This window comes from Bos mutus, chromosome 23, assembly GCF_027580195.1.
Source record: "Bos mutus isolate GX-2022 chromosome 23, NWIPB_WYAK_1.1, whole genome shotgun sequence".
Lineage (NCBI taxonomy): Eukaryota > Metazoa > Chordata > Mammalia > Artiodactyla > Bovidae > Bos > Bos mutus.
In genome coordinates, this window is record NC_091639.1 from 33207560 (window position 1) to 33225599 (window position 18040).

Below are 18040 nucleotides of genomic sequence, written 5' to 3' on the forward strand. Positions count from 1 at the left end.
TTGTGTATATGCTATTGCATGTTTTGTCTCCTCACACTCCTTCATTATCTCAGCCAGTCTTCTTTTTACTTCTTCACCCTTCTCATTCAGCTTCCTTTTTATCTCAGTCTGGTACATCTCATCGGATGTTTCCATCTCAGGGTTCATAAAGTGCGTGTCTTTTTGATATTTTTGAGGAGGAAAAAAAAAGATCCTGCCATCAAAAATTCACTTTTCCAGCAGTATTCCAAGGAAGGAATGGCAAGACCTGAATAACGAAGTCATGGACAATGAGATATAAGGGGAGGGAACAGATACAAGGGCAATTAAGGGGATGGTAATAATTGGTGAAACGGGAAAAAAGCAAATCTAGACAGCTGGCAGTACTCAATACATCAATAAAGTATACGCCAATAAAGAGTGACAACATATGTCAACGTGCCTGCCCCTGAAGCTTGCCTCCCAGAAATAAAGGCTACATCGCAATGCCCCTGAACAAACTTTCCTTCATTAACCCCTTGTCATAGCTTCCCAGGTGATGCTAGTGGTAAAGATCCCGCCTGGCAATGCAGGGGACAGAAAAGACATGGGTTCAATCCCTGAATCGGGAAGATCCCCTGGAGGAGGGCAAGGCAACCCACTCCAGTGTTCTTGCCTTGAGAAACCCATGGACAGAGGAGCCTGACGGGCTATCGTCCATGGGGTTGCAAAGAGCTGGACACGACTGAAGCGACTTAGCACGCATGGCTCTATGAGGTGGATATTATCACTTTCATCCTGCAGATTAGGAACACTGTTTCCAGGGCTTGGGTTTTGGGAATCCAAGAATAACTTGAACAACCACTGAGCATCTGGGAAAACAAAGGTCAGGAACTGGACCTATCCTACCAAGCTCAGCATTTTGTTTGGGAGAAACAAAAAGAACACAGCTGATAGAATGGAAAATAAAATGGAGCAGGTCATTCAGAGCGCCACGGTGTGGAAGAGAGGACATCCCAGAGATCAGGGGAAAAGACCCTGGGGGGCGCTGGGCTACGATTCTCCCAAGTTACCTGGAACAACCCTGGCTTCTGAGGGTTGTCTGGGCATAATCATGGATAAGGCCCCAGGCTGGATGATAAATTCTTCAGTCACCCTAGCAATGCCTCACTTTTGAATCACATTTGCCAGTTTTCACATGTTAACCTGTGTGATTTTCCCCAGCCAGTGATTCAGAAGTTTGATGAGAGCTATAAATTTCCTCCCCAGAAAAATAACATACATACACAATGGTGTACCCAACTTTGATATAGTTCTAATCCTTTGACAGAGCAGCTCCACTTCTGGGAATTTACCCTTCAGGTATATAAGCATAAGGGCATAGATACAAGGATATTTATGGTGGCCCGGTTTACCAGAGCAAACCCTCAGAGACAGCCTACAGTCCATCAGTAGGGGACAGCACTTGCTTTAGGCCAGGCTTCCCCCGAAAATCTATAGGAGCCTTCCTGGCCCTGCTTGTGCCCCCAACTAAGCCAGGTCCCAGGGGAGGAAGAGACACGAGTAAACTCGCAGGAAGCTAACTAATGAATTGTAAGTGTGTGTTGTCTTTGGCCGGGGCAGTCTGGCCAGGCTCAGGGGGCTTCTGGGCAAACATTTTTCATATTTTAGCAGCTGGCCTCTGCCCAAGGCAGTCAGAAGTTAAGTAAGTTTTGAATGAGCAGCGCCCATCCTCTCCCTGGCCCCAAGAATTCTTGACGAGGCTCGAAGACAGCAGCCTCCAGCAAACCCATCGCCTGTTGCCTTAAATATCACTCACCCTTTACTACATTTAATGAATGCAAATGATTCAGCAACAAAACACTTAGCCTGGAGTGAAATCCACCTTTGTGTGGCTGGTTTCTCCAACTTAGAGCCCAGCTCAGACAGGGCCCTACCAGGGCGGGCGGCCAGCCCCGCAGACCCCGGGGTGCCCAGGCTAGCCCAGGCAGACCCCTGCACATGCCAGGCCTGGGAGCAGGATCCAGGAAGTGTTCAGCAGAAGAGAAGACACCCCCCCACCCCCTGCCCCTCCACCGCCTGCCCCGCCTCCCCACCCCATCCCCCACACCTCACCCACCATCCCAACCACCAGATGCAGACCCTCACAACTCCACCTCTTTACGACTCTGGCTCCAGGGCAGAGGAAAGTGTGAGCGGAAAAACAAAAGGTATTTCTTTGATCTAACGAAAGGGGCTGGTCCCAGGCACCTCAAAGGCCTGTCCGGTCACCACACTTCCTGCATTCAAGGGCACTTCACCACCCCCCCACACACACGCCCACCCCCTTTTCACCTGATGCCAGGTACCAGAAGAACCTGAAAAGCTCCCTTGGACCGGCGCCCTCCTCCACGGACTGCATGGAAGCAACAAAAACAGAGACAGTGTAAATAACCCAATTTACACCCTGTTTTCAGAGTTCTCTTTTGGCAGCAAAAACTGAAAGCAATTTGTCCAGAGCCTAAGAGCAACGTTTAACTAATTTACTTCCAACCTGGGGCTCAGGGGTATTTGCTGCCCTGTCAGCCTGATCAACACCTCTCTCCATGGCTGAGGCAGTGGCCTGGCCCAGAACAGGCAGCTGTTAATTCAGCTGCCACAGCCATCACCCCAAGGCCAGCAGCTGGCAGGAGCCCCATGGAGGTCCACACAACTCCTCTCGAGGCTTCTCAAACTGGACAACTGGTTACACTCAGGACAATACCTGCAGGTATTGGTCTGGGTGACTCAGACGCAAAAAGGGCTTCAAAGAATCTGTTGACCTGGTTTGAAAAGAACCACTGCCTCCCCAGAAGAAAACTCATGTTGAGTTTCAGAGTTTTATAAAAATGTTTTTTTATCATCAAAAATGCCCTGAAAGAGCACTGGAATTGTCTTAACCTCAATGCCCTTTTGATTATTCAAGGCACATCATCTGTGCCTTGAATAATTCCCCAAACAGACTTCCCAGGTGGTCCAGTGGTTAAGAATCTGCCTGCCAATGCAGGGGACTGGATCCCCAGTCTGGGAAGACCCCACAGGCCGTGGAGCAACTAAGCCCGTGCACCACAACTACAGAGCCCGCGTGCCTAGCTCCCGCGCTCCACAAGAGAAGCCACGGCGGTGAGTAGCCCCCGCTCGCAGCAACCAAGACCCGGCACAGCCGATCAATACATAACATTTCCGAAAGAAGAAGAGCCCTCACTCCATGGAGAGGCTGGGTCCCTAGACCCGGGAACTTTTTGAGTTCTCCTCTTGCAGGCAAGCCTTTAATCAGCCCCTTTCCCAACTGGGCACACCCACCAAGGGTTAAATTTCTGGGCGACCACACAGAAAGAACACGTTCTGAAACCCCTATAAGGTGGAGTGCCTAAAACACGTATCTAAGCAGCAATCTATTAAAAAAAAAAAAAAAAAAAAAGAAAAAGCTTTGCTCTAGACATCCACTAACACATACAAAAGGGACCTATCTTGCTCTTTTCCTGTGCCATCCAAACCCCAACTCGACAGCCAATCCATCCCACCATCAGATGAACCAGAATCCAGCAAAGAAAGAACTCCCCAGCCTCAGGCCACTTGTGTCCTGAGCAGGAATGGCACACACTCCCCCTCCCGCCATGATTGGGTAGCACAAAGCAGAATGATGAGCGCCAGCTGTCTCCACAAAGCTTCGATCAACGCAGTGCAGCTGTGCTGCTGGGCGGGGAAGCCCACGCTACCACCCGCTGTGGGTCCCTCGCCTGCCCCACTCAGGTCCCCATCCTCTGTGCTAGTGGCTCAGTCGTGTCTGACCCTGTGCATCCCTATGGACTGTGGCCCACCAGGCTCTTCTGTCCATGAGGATTCTCCAGGCCAGAATACTGGACAGGGGTTGCCGTGCCCTCCTCCAGGGGATCTTCCCCACCCAGAGACTGAACCTGGGTCTCCCACGTTGCAGGCGGATTCTTTACCATCTGAACCACCAGTGAAGCCCTCCCCATTCTTTGAGCACCTGGGATTTACTGGGTCCCCCCTCTCTGGTGCTTCTCCATGTCCTTGGCTTGTTCATTACCCTCTTCTCGTTCTTAGTTTGCCTACCAGACAATCCATTCCTGGGGTGAGTCTCCACCCAGGAATAGCTCAGCATTTTCATGCCTTTTTTTTTGGGTGGGGAACCACTCAACTTGTGGGATCTTAGTTCTCTGACCAGGGATCGAACCCAGGCTCTAGCTGTGAGAGTGCAGAGTCCCAGCCACTGGACAGCTAGGGAATTCCCAATTCAGCCTTTTTCAATGGAGACTCTAAGGAAATTATCTGGTGGTCCAGGGGTTGCGACTCCGTGCTTTCACTTCCCTGGGGCTGGGCTTGATCCCTGGTTGGGGAACTGGGCTCTCTGTTTGCCGTGTCATGCGGCTAAACAAGTAAATGGAGACTCAACCATCAGAGAGGTATTTTCTTTCCACAATAGACTGTTTGTCCTCTTAGGGATGGCTACCTCCTCTTCTGGATCTCTTGCTTTTTAAAGGATTTAGAAGTCCCCAACCACTCCCTTCTACATTACCTAGCATGAAGCCTTCTGCCTTAAGCAGTCTTAGTTATTTATGCGCCAGGCTAAAAAGAAAACATTTTCTATTTAAAGTTACTAATAGACAGGAAGCAAAAGCAGGTCTATAACTAAATCACCCCTATCCCATTCTAACTACCTTTTATCAAGTATCTACTATGGGACAAAGTCCTTCCCATACACTGAACTTCAAAGATGTCACTGATTTTGAGACGCACCATTATATATGTTCCGCCAAAAGGGAACATTACATAATAATTATGTTACCACTCAATCTGAAAGAAGCAAAACTGGGGAGAACTCAAAGATCATGAAGTTCAGTACGATCTCACTTAACTCTTATGAGAACTCGAATGGTATCGGTATTACCATCCCCATCTTCCAAAAGAAGAACCTGAGGGCTCAGAGAGGTGACATGAACTCTCTAAGGTCTCTCAGGGAGCAAGCTACAAAGCCAGAACTCAATGCCTGAACACATTTCTGAATTTCCCTGGGAGTTCGGGCATGCCAGGGGCGGGGAAGGGGGAGACAGCCAGGCTTCAGAGAGACCAGCCTTGGTCAAGTTGCCCATCAAGGGCAAACAACACTTGCTTGGCTGACTCCTAAAATCAGGGTTTTTTGCAATTGCATCTTCGCAGATCCTACTTCCAGAAACAACAAAAGGAAAACAGGTTTCCCTAGCTCCTTCCTCACAAAACTGGCTGGAAATGGAGGGGGGGCGGCGGCGGGGGAGCCCTCAGCCAACTTGTTATACATAAAGCACATTTAATGAGCCTTTCAAGCTCTGGGAGTAGGAGAAGGAGAGGTTCATTGGAAATCTGATACTTTGGCAGCCAAGTGAGAGGGGCAAGGCCCTGCGCATCAGCCCTGGGGGATAAACACTATCCCCAGCCCCTTTGTCTGCCAGAAGGAGATACTTCCTGGGGGGCAGGAGGCAGCAATGCTTTTTATGGTGAAGCCCACCTAACAACAACCCTCCACCGGAGACCTGGTTGGGGCCTCTGGACAACCCACCTAACCATAAACCCTCTGTGCTCTCCCAAACCTGCTGGGGTCCTTCTTCCCACAAATACCTGTGACCGTCATAAACGCCCTTCAACAACCCCCGTTTACTGCCCAGCCTGCCTGCTGCTAAATGAGGGCATTTGTTTCAAATTTGCAAATACCCAGAGCGCTGGAAACCTAAGTCCACTCCTAAAATGAAATGTTCTGCATTCCTCCCAGCCCGAAGCCCCGCGCTTCAAAAGCTGCAAGAGGCCCTGGCTGTTTACTCACTGGTGGGGCTATTGGGAGAGGCATTTCCCCGCTCCCCGAGGAGGCAGCTTTGATCCCGGCCGGGTGGGAAGGGAACGGAGGGAGGTGCCATCCTAGCCTGGGCCCAGCCCGGCCCAGGCTCTCCTGCCGCCTTTCTGGGTCGCCACTGGCAGATTGGGGGGTGGGGTGGGGTGGGGGTGGCAGGGGAGGCGCGGTGGGAAAGTGAGTCTCAGGGGGAGGCTCAAGTGGAGGATCGAAGGAGACAGAGCAAGCTGGCTCAGCAGGACCTCGGAGCCCATCTTCAAAAGGCCCTCGAAACAAAGGTAAAGTGTATGGAGGCTGAGAAGCACCCCAGCCTCTCACACAGAAATAAAGGGGCGAACTCCCCATCCAGGACACCAAGCCACTCAGGACACTACACTGGGGGCTGGGTGCGGTGTGCATGTTTACTAAATAAAAGCCTTTTGTTTTAAGGAGTTTTCAGAAAGCGGGTGGCGGTAAAGAGAAGACAAGAGATCCTCCTCCAGTCCCCCAGGGCTGTTCCAGGGCACAGCATTCCCCCTCCTCCCCAAGCTCCTCCTGCACCAGCCTGAACCCAAGGGTGGAGGAGGAGCCCGGATTGCAGAAGGCAAAGCTGCCGGCAAGTTGGGCATTTTTTAAATTGGTCACTTTAACAATTGGTTTAATCCGCTAAATTAACCAGATAGAATGATTTTGCTCTTTGTAGCTGGAGCTCCAAGACCAACAGCATTTCCTGACCGCCCCCCACACCCCACCGCCGACCCCCAAGACCGTAAGACAACCGTTTTCTTTGTCCGTGATGTGTTTTGTTATTCAGGTGGCTGGAAGTGAACTTGGGATCACAAATGCCATCCAGGCTCATCACCTCTCTATGGAACCGCCGGCTTGAAGGAGACTCTTCTCCCAGCCAGGAGACGGCTCAGCCTTGTGGGTTTTTGCTTTTTTTAAATAGATGAGCTGTACCAGAATCAGAACACCGAAGTGTCCTTTGCACCCTCCGTGATAGCACGTAAGTTAAGGACTTCAGAAGCAGAAGAACAAACTCAGCAAGATGGCCAAGCACGGTCAGCAAGATACACCTGGCTCCAAAGGACTTACGTTTCCCAGGGTGTCAGAGGTTATTGTCCAACCTCTTCTGAAAGCCCTCAAGAATTCAAAGACTTGCCTCCAAAGTCAGAAACGGAAGGGAAATCTACATCCATCATTTCCCTACCACGTGCAGGGCACAGGCACATCTTTCCATATAAAAGACATTAGAGGCGGTAAACTCAGAGCAGAGATGATTGTTACCACCTACATGGTCTCCACCGCAGCATAACCCAGTGTGCAGCTCTCAGCAGGCATACCAGTCTGGAATGTGGCAGCACAGCTGCAAGCCAGGGCCTGTAACTGCCCGTGACCTTCCAGAAGCACCAGGGGGAAGCGACTTAGGACTCCTGGGTTCATGAGAAAAGCTCGAATCCTGGGGATGCAGGCACACCATTCTGGACTTCCAGAATACATACAGTCTGATCATGACTCTAAAAACTTTAAGGCGTATACAAATCTCTGAATGGGCCACTGAAAACTTTAACCTGGGGCTTCCCTGGTGGTCCAGTGGTTAAGAATCCGCCTTGCAATGCCGGGGACACAGGTTCAATCCCTGGTCCAGGAAAATCCCACAAGCCATGGGGCAACTAAGCCCATGCACCATGAGTAATGAGCCTGTGCTCTGGAGTCCTAGAGCCACAACTACTGAGCCCACACACTGCAACTATTGAAGCCTGCGCTCCCCGGAGCTCAGGCTCCACCACGAGAGAAGTCATTGCAATGAGAAGCCTGTGCACTGAAACTAGAGAGTAGTCCCGGATCTCTGTAACTGGAGAAAACCTGCATGCAGCAACAAAGACCTAGCGCAGCCAAAACTAAATAATTTTTTTTTAAAAAAGAACACTTTAACCTGGCTGTTTTGTAATCCAAAAGGGGGCGGGAGTTGGGGGTGGAGACCAGCAATCCTGAATGCTGTGGCCCAACAACTCTCACTGTTCGGTAAGGGCTTCTCAAGTTGAGGCCAGAGAGGTAGGTGGGATGTGCCCAAGGTCACACGAGCAATCTGAGGCAAATGTGGAGCAGGTGCCACCCTGGTGTTCCTAACAAGTGTCTCCGCCTAGGAGGGGGGAACACCCCCAGGTACCCAGAACTAGGTTTCCGTTATTGACACACTCCCTCTGATTCTATCGGGACTGCCTCTAAACCCACCCAGAGAGTTATCCTGGCTGCAAAATCCACTCCCCAACATTTACCTGGTTTCAAGGCACATGTGCAGCATTTCATAGCTTCCAGTGATGAGGTTCACACAAGGACATATGAGAGCCTGGGAACAGCTCTATTACTTATCAGCTCTGAAGTCCTGAGGGGATCACATTTTGTGCCTCAGTTTCTTTACTTGTCAAATGCCTCCCACCTCCACTCTTTGAGAAACAAAAACCCAATCGCCCTCATCCTGGCTCTGAGCCTTCTTGATAGGATGGACTGTCAGTGTGGGTGAAAGCATTCTGTAAACTGCAGAACTGGGTACAGCCGTTGGTTATCACACAAGAGGGCGCTCCCAAAGCACACCCCAACCCTCTTCCCAGCTCCAAGCCTCCCTCCAGTAGCCCTCCCCTTCTGTGCAAAAGAAAAGCAGCCCCCACCCGGACACTTGTCCCTCAAATACTGAGACAACCAGGTAAGGACTGCTGCCTTCCCATACTCAGATTAAGAACTCTCACTTTTTTTTTTTTCTCATAAGAACTCCCTCCCCAAACCTCTCATTCCCTTTGGCACCCAGGCAATTACACCCTAATTCCAGTCGATCGAGTCTAGACGCATCGGTGCCCACGCACTAGACACTCCTGAATAAAACGCAACCCTCGGATGAAAGCACTCTCCCAACACCAAAGGCGAGGAGGACAATTCTACACTGTATGGCAGAAGCACAAGGAGTGGTAGATGGCAAGGCTGTGCTGGCCTCAAAGGTCACCACAGCAAGGTCCGGCAAGGGCTTGTCAAGTTGAGGCCAGAGAGGTAGGTGGGATGTGCCCAAGGTCACACGAGCAATCTGAGGCAAATGTGGGGCAGGGTCCACACCTCCTGGGTGCCACCCTGGTGTTCCTAACAAGTGTCTCAGCCTAGGAAGGGGGAACACCCCCAGGGACCCAGAACTAAAGCCCAGCAAGACCTAGGGTCCATCTTTGCAAATAAAGTGATATCACTTCTACTGCAGGAATTCCTCTCAATCAGGAATGCCCACACACTTTACCTGGGGCTGTGGGAGGCCCCGGGGTCCCCTGGGACAGAGGACATGAAAAGAAAGGTAAGCATGGAGCTCCTTCATGAAACGAGAAATCAACTCAGCAGCATTTCTTCCCCGAAGACAGCCAGCCTTCTGCATCAACTATCACATCAGGCTAGAAGCCTGCAAGGCAGCAAAATCCTCCAGCGGGGAAGGAGCCCAGAAACAGGCTGAGACCTCAGCAACCGCAAACATATACTGTGGAGTGGGCATACCACTGCGGGCTCAGCCTCCCAGGCTTCTCCTATTGTACGTTCTGAGCAGCAGTGCCCCACCCCACCACCACAGGAGGCGGGAGAACAGCAATGAAAAGGGCTCATCTGAAACATATTGTTAGAATAGAGGTCATCAAAATCATCTTGGCCCACCAACTGGGAAGCAAAGAAGGACTTGCTGCGAGGCTTTTTCTTCAATGGGACAGTCATGTACAGCGTTACAGGTTGTGCACTGCTCAAATGCCTAGTCAAGGGCATTAATACTGAAATACTGCCTGTGCTCCACATGCCAAAGCCCTGCATCCTGGTGCAGGGCTGCAGTCACCTGGAGGAAGGGCGTCTATTTCTAATCTGCACAAAGACACCTTATGAGCTAGCTGCTAGGACACCCCAGCAGTCCCAAGAGCAGACAAGCATTCTCTTCACTGCCCCTCAAACCACCACCAACCCAAGGAGGGGACAAAAGAGAGCCAGTGTGTCTCCAGGAGCAGAGGCTGTGCCCACTGTGGCCACCGTAACCTCCCCCCACAGGGAGACCACACCACACCTCAGGAACCTCCCGCACGGTTCTCATAGATGTTCCCACAAGTTAGACAGAGTAACTGCCTGGGGAAACCCCAACACCATCCTGCGATGATAAAAGCCCTCCCCTGGGTATTATAAAAGTCTGCCTCGTCCACAAGCAGCACAGTTTACTCCCTGGAAGGAATTCAGCAGGCCAAGGGAGATGGTGTAGTCTAAAGTAGACCAGCACTGGCCGCCCTGGAGAGAACCCACTACTGGAACACGGGGAGGAGGAGCCCCACCAGGAAACACAAAGGGGCTGTGCCCACATTTCTGACCTGCCGCTGGAATATGGAGACCCATTTAGAAAATCTGCTTGAGCATGAGAAAACTATTTCTACAGCTGTCATTTAAGAGTGACTAGGTCGAGCCCTCGCAGGCCGCTCTAGAGACGGGGACTGGAAAGAAAGGCCGACACCTTAAAGGCAGACAAAAGGTTAGGACCGTCTCTGGGAAGAGACAGCAGGGATGACCAGAGGGGCTGCTTCCCCGAGTCAACCACCTTCACAGCTGGGAGCGCTACCCCCTAACTTCCAGGCGGGCAAGGCAGGCGTCAGCATCACTTGCATTTTGCACACGAGTTAACTAAAGCTTGGCAAGGTTAAATAACCAGCTCACAGTCATGTGTGTGCTGTGCTCAGTCGCTCAGTTGTTTCTGACTCTGTGAGACCCCACGGGCTGTAGCCCACCAGGCTCCTCTGTCCATGGGATTCTCCAGGCAAGAATACTGCAATGGGTTGCCATTTCCTCCTCCAGGGGATCTTTCCAAGCCAGGGATCGCACCTGCGTCTCTTATGTCTCCCGCACTGGCAGGCAGCAATAAGCCATGGGTGTCACTTCTCTCCCTTTACCATGTGTGATATTAGCAGAGAAGCACCCACGTTTTCAGACGCCTGATCCAATCAATGTCTTTCCATCATTCTGATTGGTCACAGCGGACTACAGATACCAGCAAAGTGAATCCTCTCTCCTCTCCGAAGCCCTCCCACTCCCCCATTTGCTTCTGCGTGGTGAACTCACCTTCCTAAACACTCTGGAACGTTCTTCCATCTATTGCACCCTTGACCAAGTGTTGTCTCTCATACTTCATCTGATTTTCATCATCTTGTCTCCTTCCTGCCTCCTACCCCACCTGAGACACCTCCATAGAAGATACCCTGAAACTGAATTGAGCCCATCCTAAGTCCCTCAGTATTAACACCAACCTCTTTTTTATCACCACACCTCCACTTTATCTTGTTTTTAATATTTATTTATTTGGATGCGCCAGGTCTTAGCTGCGGGATCTTTAGTTGTGGCATTCAAACTCTTAGTTGCAGCATGTGGGATCTAGTTCCCTAACCAGGGCCCCCAGCATCGGGAGTGCAGAGTCATAGCCACTGGACCACCACCAGGGAAGTCCCCCCACCTCCACTTTAGACTGACAAATTCTCCTTGTGGCTATGCACTGGTTCTCAAACTTGAGTTTAGGTTAAGAATCTCCTGGAAAGCTTTTAAAATGCAATTTCCTTTTGAGACTTGAGCTATGTGACTGGACTGGTCATTCAAAAAACACAATGTAGGGGACATCCCTGTTCCCTGAAGGCCCAGTGGTTAAGACCCTGTGCTTCCAATGCAGGGGGGCATGGGTTCGATCCCTAGTCAGGGAATTAGGATCCCATATGTTGCTCAGTGTGGCCAAAAGATTTTTTTTTTTAATGTAATCTAACAAATGAGAAAGTAAACTACATGTTCTGGCTCCCCCACCACAACGATTCTGATGGGCAAACCTGCAGTAAGGCTCAGGCAACTCAAATTTTAAGCAGTACCTCTGGTTACCTGCCCTCCCACTATATTCCCCGATGGACTCTGGACTGCATTTTTGAGAAACACACACAAATGCCCATCTTCTTAACATGTGATTCCCAATCCCTACCCCCATGACTCAGGACCCAGTTATCATAAGTTACCTACACACCTAAGCCAGCAGGTGCATGTCCGGTGCATTAGGGTCTAAGCTTCTGGCAGGAGACCTGGAGTCTGCAGGTTGCAGACCTGGGACCTGGGAGACTGCGTCCCACTCACCTGTGCGTTCACTCGGAGTTAATGCACACAGGGACACGAGAGCTCGGGGACTCCAAACCGAGCTGCAAGAGGGGAGAAGGCACCCGCATAGGTTAGCCCTTTGGACAGGGCCTCCTCCCTGCCCCACAGCTGCCCCACAGTGTAGCATTACTGGGAGGGAAATGGCCTGAACTCCGAGAAGAAAAGAGGATGGAAAAAGTGACATACTACAGAGGGCTTCCTCAAACCACTGATTAGCTGCAGCAGCGCCTGCGCCAGCCAGCTCCACCAAAGTGCCAGGGGGCTCGGCAGGGCTGACTGAGCATTGAGCTGTGAACTCAGAGAAGCCCAAGGCAGGACCTGCCCCCAGCCACCAGGGCAGAAGCCCCACACCCTCGGGACAAAGGACCAGACAGCTGGGGGGCAGGGAGTGGCACAGGACTCAAGGAGGGAGAGAGACAAACCGGCAGCTTGTGGGCGAGGCCAGCGCCTGCGCCCGCGGCCCCACCACGTGGCTCCGCCAGGGCCACAGAGCAGAGAGGTATGTACTGAGGTTAGGGAGAGCTGAGGGAGGCTCAGGGACACAGGCCAAGGATACCCAACCCGGTTTAATGACCCTTTCTTCCATCAGGGACTCACCAAAGACTGAAGCCCTGGCCCCACACTGCTCTTGGCTCAAATGTTAGAGTCTGAACTGGCCACTCTCCTTCACAGAAGCTGCCACTGGCTTAAACACACACACAACGCACCCAAACCCGCCTCACTCCAAAATATGAAATCCTCCAAACTTTTAACAACTACGACTGTTACAGCCTAGCAGAGACACTGCCTCCCTTTGTGAACCAAACATGTTCCTGAAAAGTCCTCTACAGACCAAACTCCTGACGAACAAATCCGATTTCTCCACCGGCTCTTGTTGTAAAATGTTACACATGCTCCTCTAGGAAAAACTGAGGCTCCCCAAGGAACTGAACTTCACACTTAGTGTTGCAAACCCTCTGGAGTCACACCTTTAATGGACAAACGTCCTGGCAAAACCTAATTCAAACTCAGCCCAAAGGGAGGTCATTCTTAAGTGTACATACCACGCTGGAGAGTGTTCACATGAACTAAAAGTTACTTAAGGTCAGTCTTTAAATACCGTGCAAGATCTGGGGCCCATGCTTTGTACTGTTGCAACAGGAAGGCTCTGTCCCTTGAGTCTCTATGCAAGGAGGGACGCTGAGAGTAGACTCCTAGAACCTTCGGTGTGGTCACCTGGGAGCTTGTTAAAATGCAGACTGAGGGCTTCCTTGTGGTCCAGTGGCTAAGACTCCATGCTCCCAACGCAGGGGGCCCGGGTTCCATCCCTGGGCAGGGAACGAGATCCCACGTGCTGCAACTAAAGGAAAGGCTTTGCTTCAAAGGAAAGGCCCCACACATCACAATGAAAGTCGAAGAATGGCCACAACTGACAGCTTGGCCCAGGTGAATATAAAATAAATTTTTTTTAAAACAGAGAATGCTAATGCCACTTCTCTGGGGACCTTGTTTCGAGTGGCAAAGGTATAGGTAACCCAAGCCCCCACCAAGCTCACAGTGGTTGAGCTGTGGCCTTTCCAAGGCAGGTCAGTTTCCTACGTAGAGATGGATGCCCAAACCCAGAACTCCTGGAGAAAAATCCTGCCATCAAAACTCAGAAAACTGCCACAAAGAACAGACAGCTCAGGATAGGGAGGAAGATCTGTCAGGTGTCTTAGCTGGGTCACAGTAGAGCAGGCAACCCCAATCCAAAGCGGGGAAAAGGCATAAAGACCACCCCCCAACACATAGCCTAGCAGGAAATGGGGCTGCTTACCTCTGCCAATGGTCACTCTGCCCTGTACCCAAAAGCTTCATTCACTTTTTAATAAATCTAGATAAGAGTCTATTATAAATAAGATACGGTAATGAATTCTACAGTAAGTAAATCCCTTCAGTAAGTTAAAAACCCAAGGGGGGGCAAAAATATGGAAGATGGCTTAAAGGTCCAGAGGTTCTCCAAGCATTCACCTTCTAGCAGGAGAGATGGGGGGACAGCTTCGGGGAGGAAGTGGAGGTGGGGATGGGCACATACCAGATGGGCCAGAGAGGAGAGCAAGGTCTGCGAACCCCCGGGTGTTTTCGGGGATGGGAAAGAGACTAGCTGGGTTGAAACGGAGAGTAAGTGGAAAATGTTTATTGTTGGGGGTGACTGTAAAGCTGGAAAGGTATGCTGGCAGCACACCACAGGAGAGGGAAGCACAAGAAAGGGGCCCTTTATATACTTCATTACATTTAATCCTCAGCACAACTCCAGGAAGTAAGTCCCTTCAGAGAGGAGGCAAACTGTGAGGTCAAGAAGCCTGCCAGGGCCACAGGGCCTGTCAAAGGATCCGAGCTGCCGTACTGCCAAACACTTCATCCCCACGGCCTGGGCCCTCTCCACCACTCAACCCTGCTCTGAATGCCAGGAGTCTGACTAGATCCTTTGGCAAGGATGGGCAGAGATTACCCGTGCCCGCCCGCCATACATCCCAACATCTGAGAAAAGCCCGTCACTGATAAATGGCCTGAATTACAGGCTGCATAATCTCAGGACGGAACAACTCAATCTCTCCAAAGAAACAAGAGCCTGGAGGAAAGAACCCAGAGACCAGGGTGGGAACAGGGATGGGTAATGACCGCAACCGACCATTCCGATGGTGGGGAGAAGAAGCCCAGGTTTCAAACATCAAGCCCTTTCCTCCTCCTCCTCCACCATATTTATCACAATGGGGATCTCAAAGTTCAGAAAGCTCCTCAGCCCTTTACAGCATAATTACCCAAACTTCAAAATGGCCTAATCCACAAACCTAGCCAACCTAGGTCCCTTACTCTTACTTTATTAACAGTGGGGTCTCACTACCTCTCCAGCTAATTACACAATTTAACAATGAGATAGAAAAACCTACTGTAATCTATTTTTTAAAAAATCGTTGCCCCCTGAAGTCATGCTGTCCAGGGGTAGGTTAAGCCCCCTGGGTTTCACCAGAAGACAGACAGCAGGCGCCTCAGCCTCGGCAGAAACTGTTTACAACACACGGGCAGGTTCCACACCAAGACACATTTGGTGGAATTGATTTAAGGCTCTCATTAAAATGTTCCTTTGTTGAGCACAAGACATCTCCCCACCCCCAGAGGAGATTCCAGACCTCCAGTCCCCAGCCCGCAGCCTGCCCTAACTCCCGCCCCGACCAGGACCCTTCCCTCCGCTAAACACCAGTCAGCGGATTAACATTGATTAACATCAGGGTTGTCTTCTCACGGAAGGAATTTAGCTTTCGTTGAATGTGAGCCCTGTCTCCACCAGAATCTCCCCCAGAACTCTAGAAACTTCAGCAGTGGAGGCAGCCCTATCTGGCACCCCACACACTGAAACCCCAACAGCCTAGGAAGACCTAGGAAGCCTGTGAGCTCCGGCTGCCAGCCCATATGGCTGGGCAGCCCCCCTCCCATACTGGTTGTGCAAAAACTTCCCTACTTCCTCTGGGAGCAGATGTGGGTTCTGCCATGAGCATGACTACCCCACACGGCAGAAGGAACACAGGGCAGCAGAAGGAACACAGGGCGGCTCAGGGAACACCTCCTACTAACTCAGGGAACTTGTTCTTACCTCTCCTTTTACAACCAGGGGTGGGGGAGATGTTAAGTCCATCAACACTAAGCCCCCTCAACAGCTGGCAGGCCAGGGAGACCTCAGAAAAGGCAATTCTTTACCCACCCACCCCCCACCTCCAGCCTCCCAGTGGCCACTCTTCAAAGGAGGAGGAAAGTGATAAGCTAGGACCAGGTCTCCTGGGCACAGTCTCCCCAGAGAGGGCTGCTGCGAGGATCATCGCCAAGGATTTTGGGTTTTGTAAGGGGGGACGAGACGGGGCGGGGAGGCATACTTCCAGTCCAGAGTGTTTGGGGGTGTGCGGGTAGCTTGGCGCTTTGCTCCGAAGCACTTCAACACCTCAGTGAGGACTCTCAGGTGTGACCAAGTCAGGAAATAAAGGCGGGGGTGGGGACAGGCGAGAAGCGGGTCGGGTCCAGTCGGCCCTAGAGATAGCGGCCACACCCTCATCAAAAGCCTGAGGCCCTACAAGAAGCCAGAATGAACTCTTTTTTTGCCTTTCTGCCTGTAGAAAGAAAGTTTCTTTCCTTGCTGGGGAGAGAGAGAATGAGAATTCAGGAAAGAGACAGAACCAACCCCGTCCGCACCTTTGCAGGCCGGCCATGCCCGATTTTGGCAGCGGCCTTCACACATTAGTCACCGCGACAGCCCGGGACTCTCAGCTCCTAGATCCGACTCCGGTCGGGAGTGGGCTCAGGGCTCGGGCCAGGGAGCTGGAGATGGGACGGCCCCTCACTCTTCCCCTTCTTCCGCCCTCGCCATCGGGGCGGTCCGGGATCCAGCCTGACCCAGGAACTTGGAGGAGGGAAGCCGGGAGCGTCGGGCCGGCGTAGGTAACAAAGCTCCGTGCGCCCCGCGCACCGCAGGTCGGTCCCGCATCCGACCCCGGGCCGGCCTCCCTCACCTAGGCTCAGCCTGCCGGGGAGACCCCGCCTCCCCCACCGCCAACCACCGCGCTGCACCCCCTAACTGGGAGGTAGTCGTTTCTCTCCCTCAGAGAAACGAGACACTGGAGCCCGGGAAGTCGGCAACTCCCGGCAGTTCCCGAGCAAACTCTCGGCTCAGGCCGGGAAAACTCTGGGGAGGCTAGAGACGCGTCCTCGCGGGCGCGGGGCGAGAGGGGCCCCGGCCGAGTGCGCGGGGGCTTCGCCACCTCCCGGCGGCCAGGACCTCTCCCCGCAACCCCAGCGAGCCCCTGACCCACGCACGGTGTCTGCCCCGCCCCAGCCCACCTCCCCGGTGCCCTCTTCGGCCCTCGGGGCTCCCGGGGTTCCCCAGCTCGCCGGGACTCACCGCCCAGCAGCGGCAGCAGCAAGACGCTGAGCAGAGGCAGCCGGCAGGGGCTGCTCGGGGCTCCGCGCGCGGTTCCCATCGCGGTGGGATCGGGGAAGGGAGCGCGCGGGAGCACGGCGGGCTCGCGGTCAGCGATCCCCTGCGGGCCCAGGAGGCCGAGCGCACCGGAGCGCGGGCGCCGCTGCAGCAGCCACAGCCGGAGCCCGAGCCCGAGCCCGAGGCGTCCTGAGCTGAGAGCGCGCGCCCCGTACCTCCGAGTCCTAGCGCGCCGCCGCCGCCGCCAAGCCCCGCCCCATGACGCCCCCTCCTCGCCGTGGTGGGGAGGAGCTCGTAGTTGGGGGAGGGGTCTGGAGATGAAGAATGGATGGAGTCGAGGAGACCCGGGGGAGTGTGGGGACCTGAGCGAGGTCGGAGAGCGGACGCTGTGCCTACCACCTCGTGTGCAGGCACTCAGGGGACCTAAAGGGACTTTTGTGATTCCTTGGCTCCTGGGGAAGATGGTTGGTTCTAGGCTTTCCTGAGGGCTCTGGCCAATAGTTCCCCCAAATTCTCTGGTGGGAGGGGAAAGGGTGGGCTCTGGCTCACTTTGCAGCAACCTGATATCTGGAGGAAGATCTAGAACAGAATGGTGTCCTTGGTGTCCCCAAGCAAGGTAAACTAGAGCTACCGTGGAGCCCCAGGAGAGAGGTAGCCTGGGGTCCAGTGCATGATGAGGGTCTGGTTTGGCTCTGGACCAATCGGAACCCAAAGATAGAGAGAAACTGGGCTCTCTGAACGGCGGACTGAAGGCTGTTAAACTGACAAATTCATCCCAAGTCCATCTCCAGCGGTCTGGGCCATGTCAAGGCATGGCCAAGTCTCCAGCTGTGGGGAGGCCCAGTACCGCCCTTGTTCCAGGCACCCCCCACCCCCCAGCGCCACCACCCCCACATTCTTTCTTTGTTGTGAAAGCAGCAAGGGGTGTAGGAGGCGGGTCAGGAGGAGTCAAGCTTTAGAAGATGGGCCCCAGCTGCTGCTGGGCCTCCAGGATCTGCTGAGAGGGGATGGATAGTAAGTGCCTCATCCCCCTCTGGCTCCGGAGGGCCCCCCAGGCCTTCTTAGACCTCCCTTCCCCCAAGCAGCTGGGAGGAGGAGGGGCCGCCACAGAGGGCCTCACAGGCCGG

The 18040-nt window shown here is 52.9% G+C and overlaps 1 protein-coding gene across 2 annotated transcripts in view; it reads right to left on the reverse strand.

Annotated features, from left to right (window-relative positions):
• PTK7 (protein tyrosine kinase 7 (inactive)) overlaps positions 1–17159 on the reverse strand; it is a 64207-nt gene extending 47048 nt beyond the window's left edge. The window contains exon 1 of one of the 2 annotated variants that reach the window (XM_070361216.1): positions 16878–17158. In XM_070361216.1, the coding sequence (XP_070217317.1) occupies positions 16878–16956 (79 nt within the window). In that variant the 5' untranslated portion in view covers positions 16957–17158. Of the gene's footprint in view, positions 1–16877 lie in introns of both variants that reach the window. The other variant, XM_070361218.1, reaches the window with a different exon arrangement.
• Positions 17160–18040: the final 881 nt, after the last annotated feature.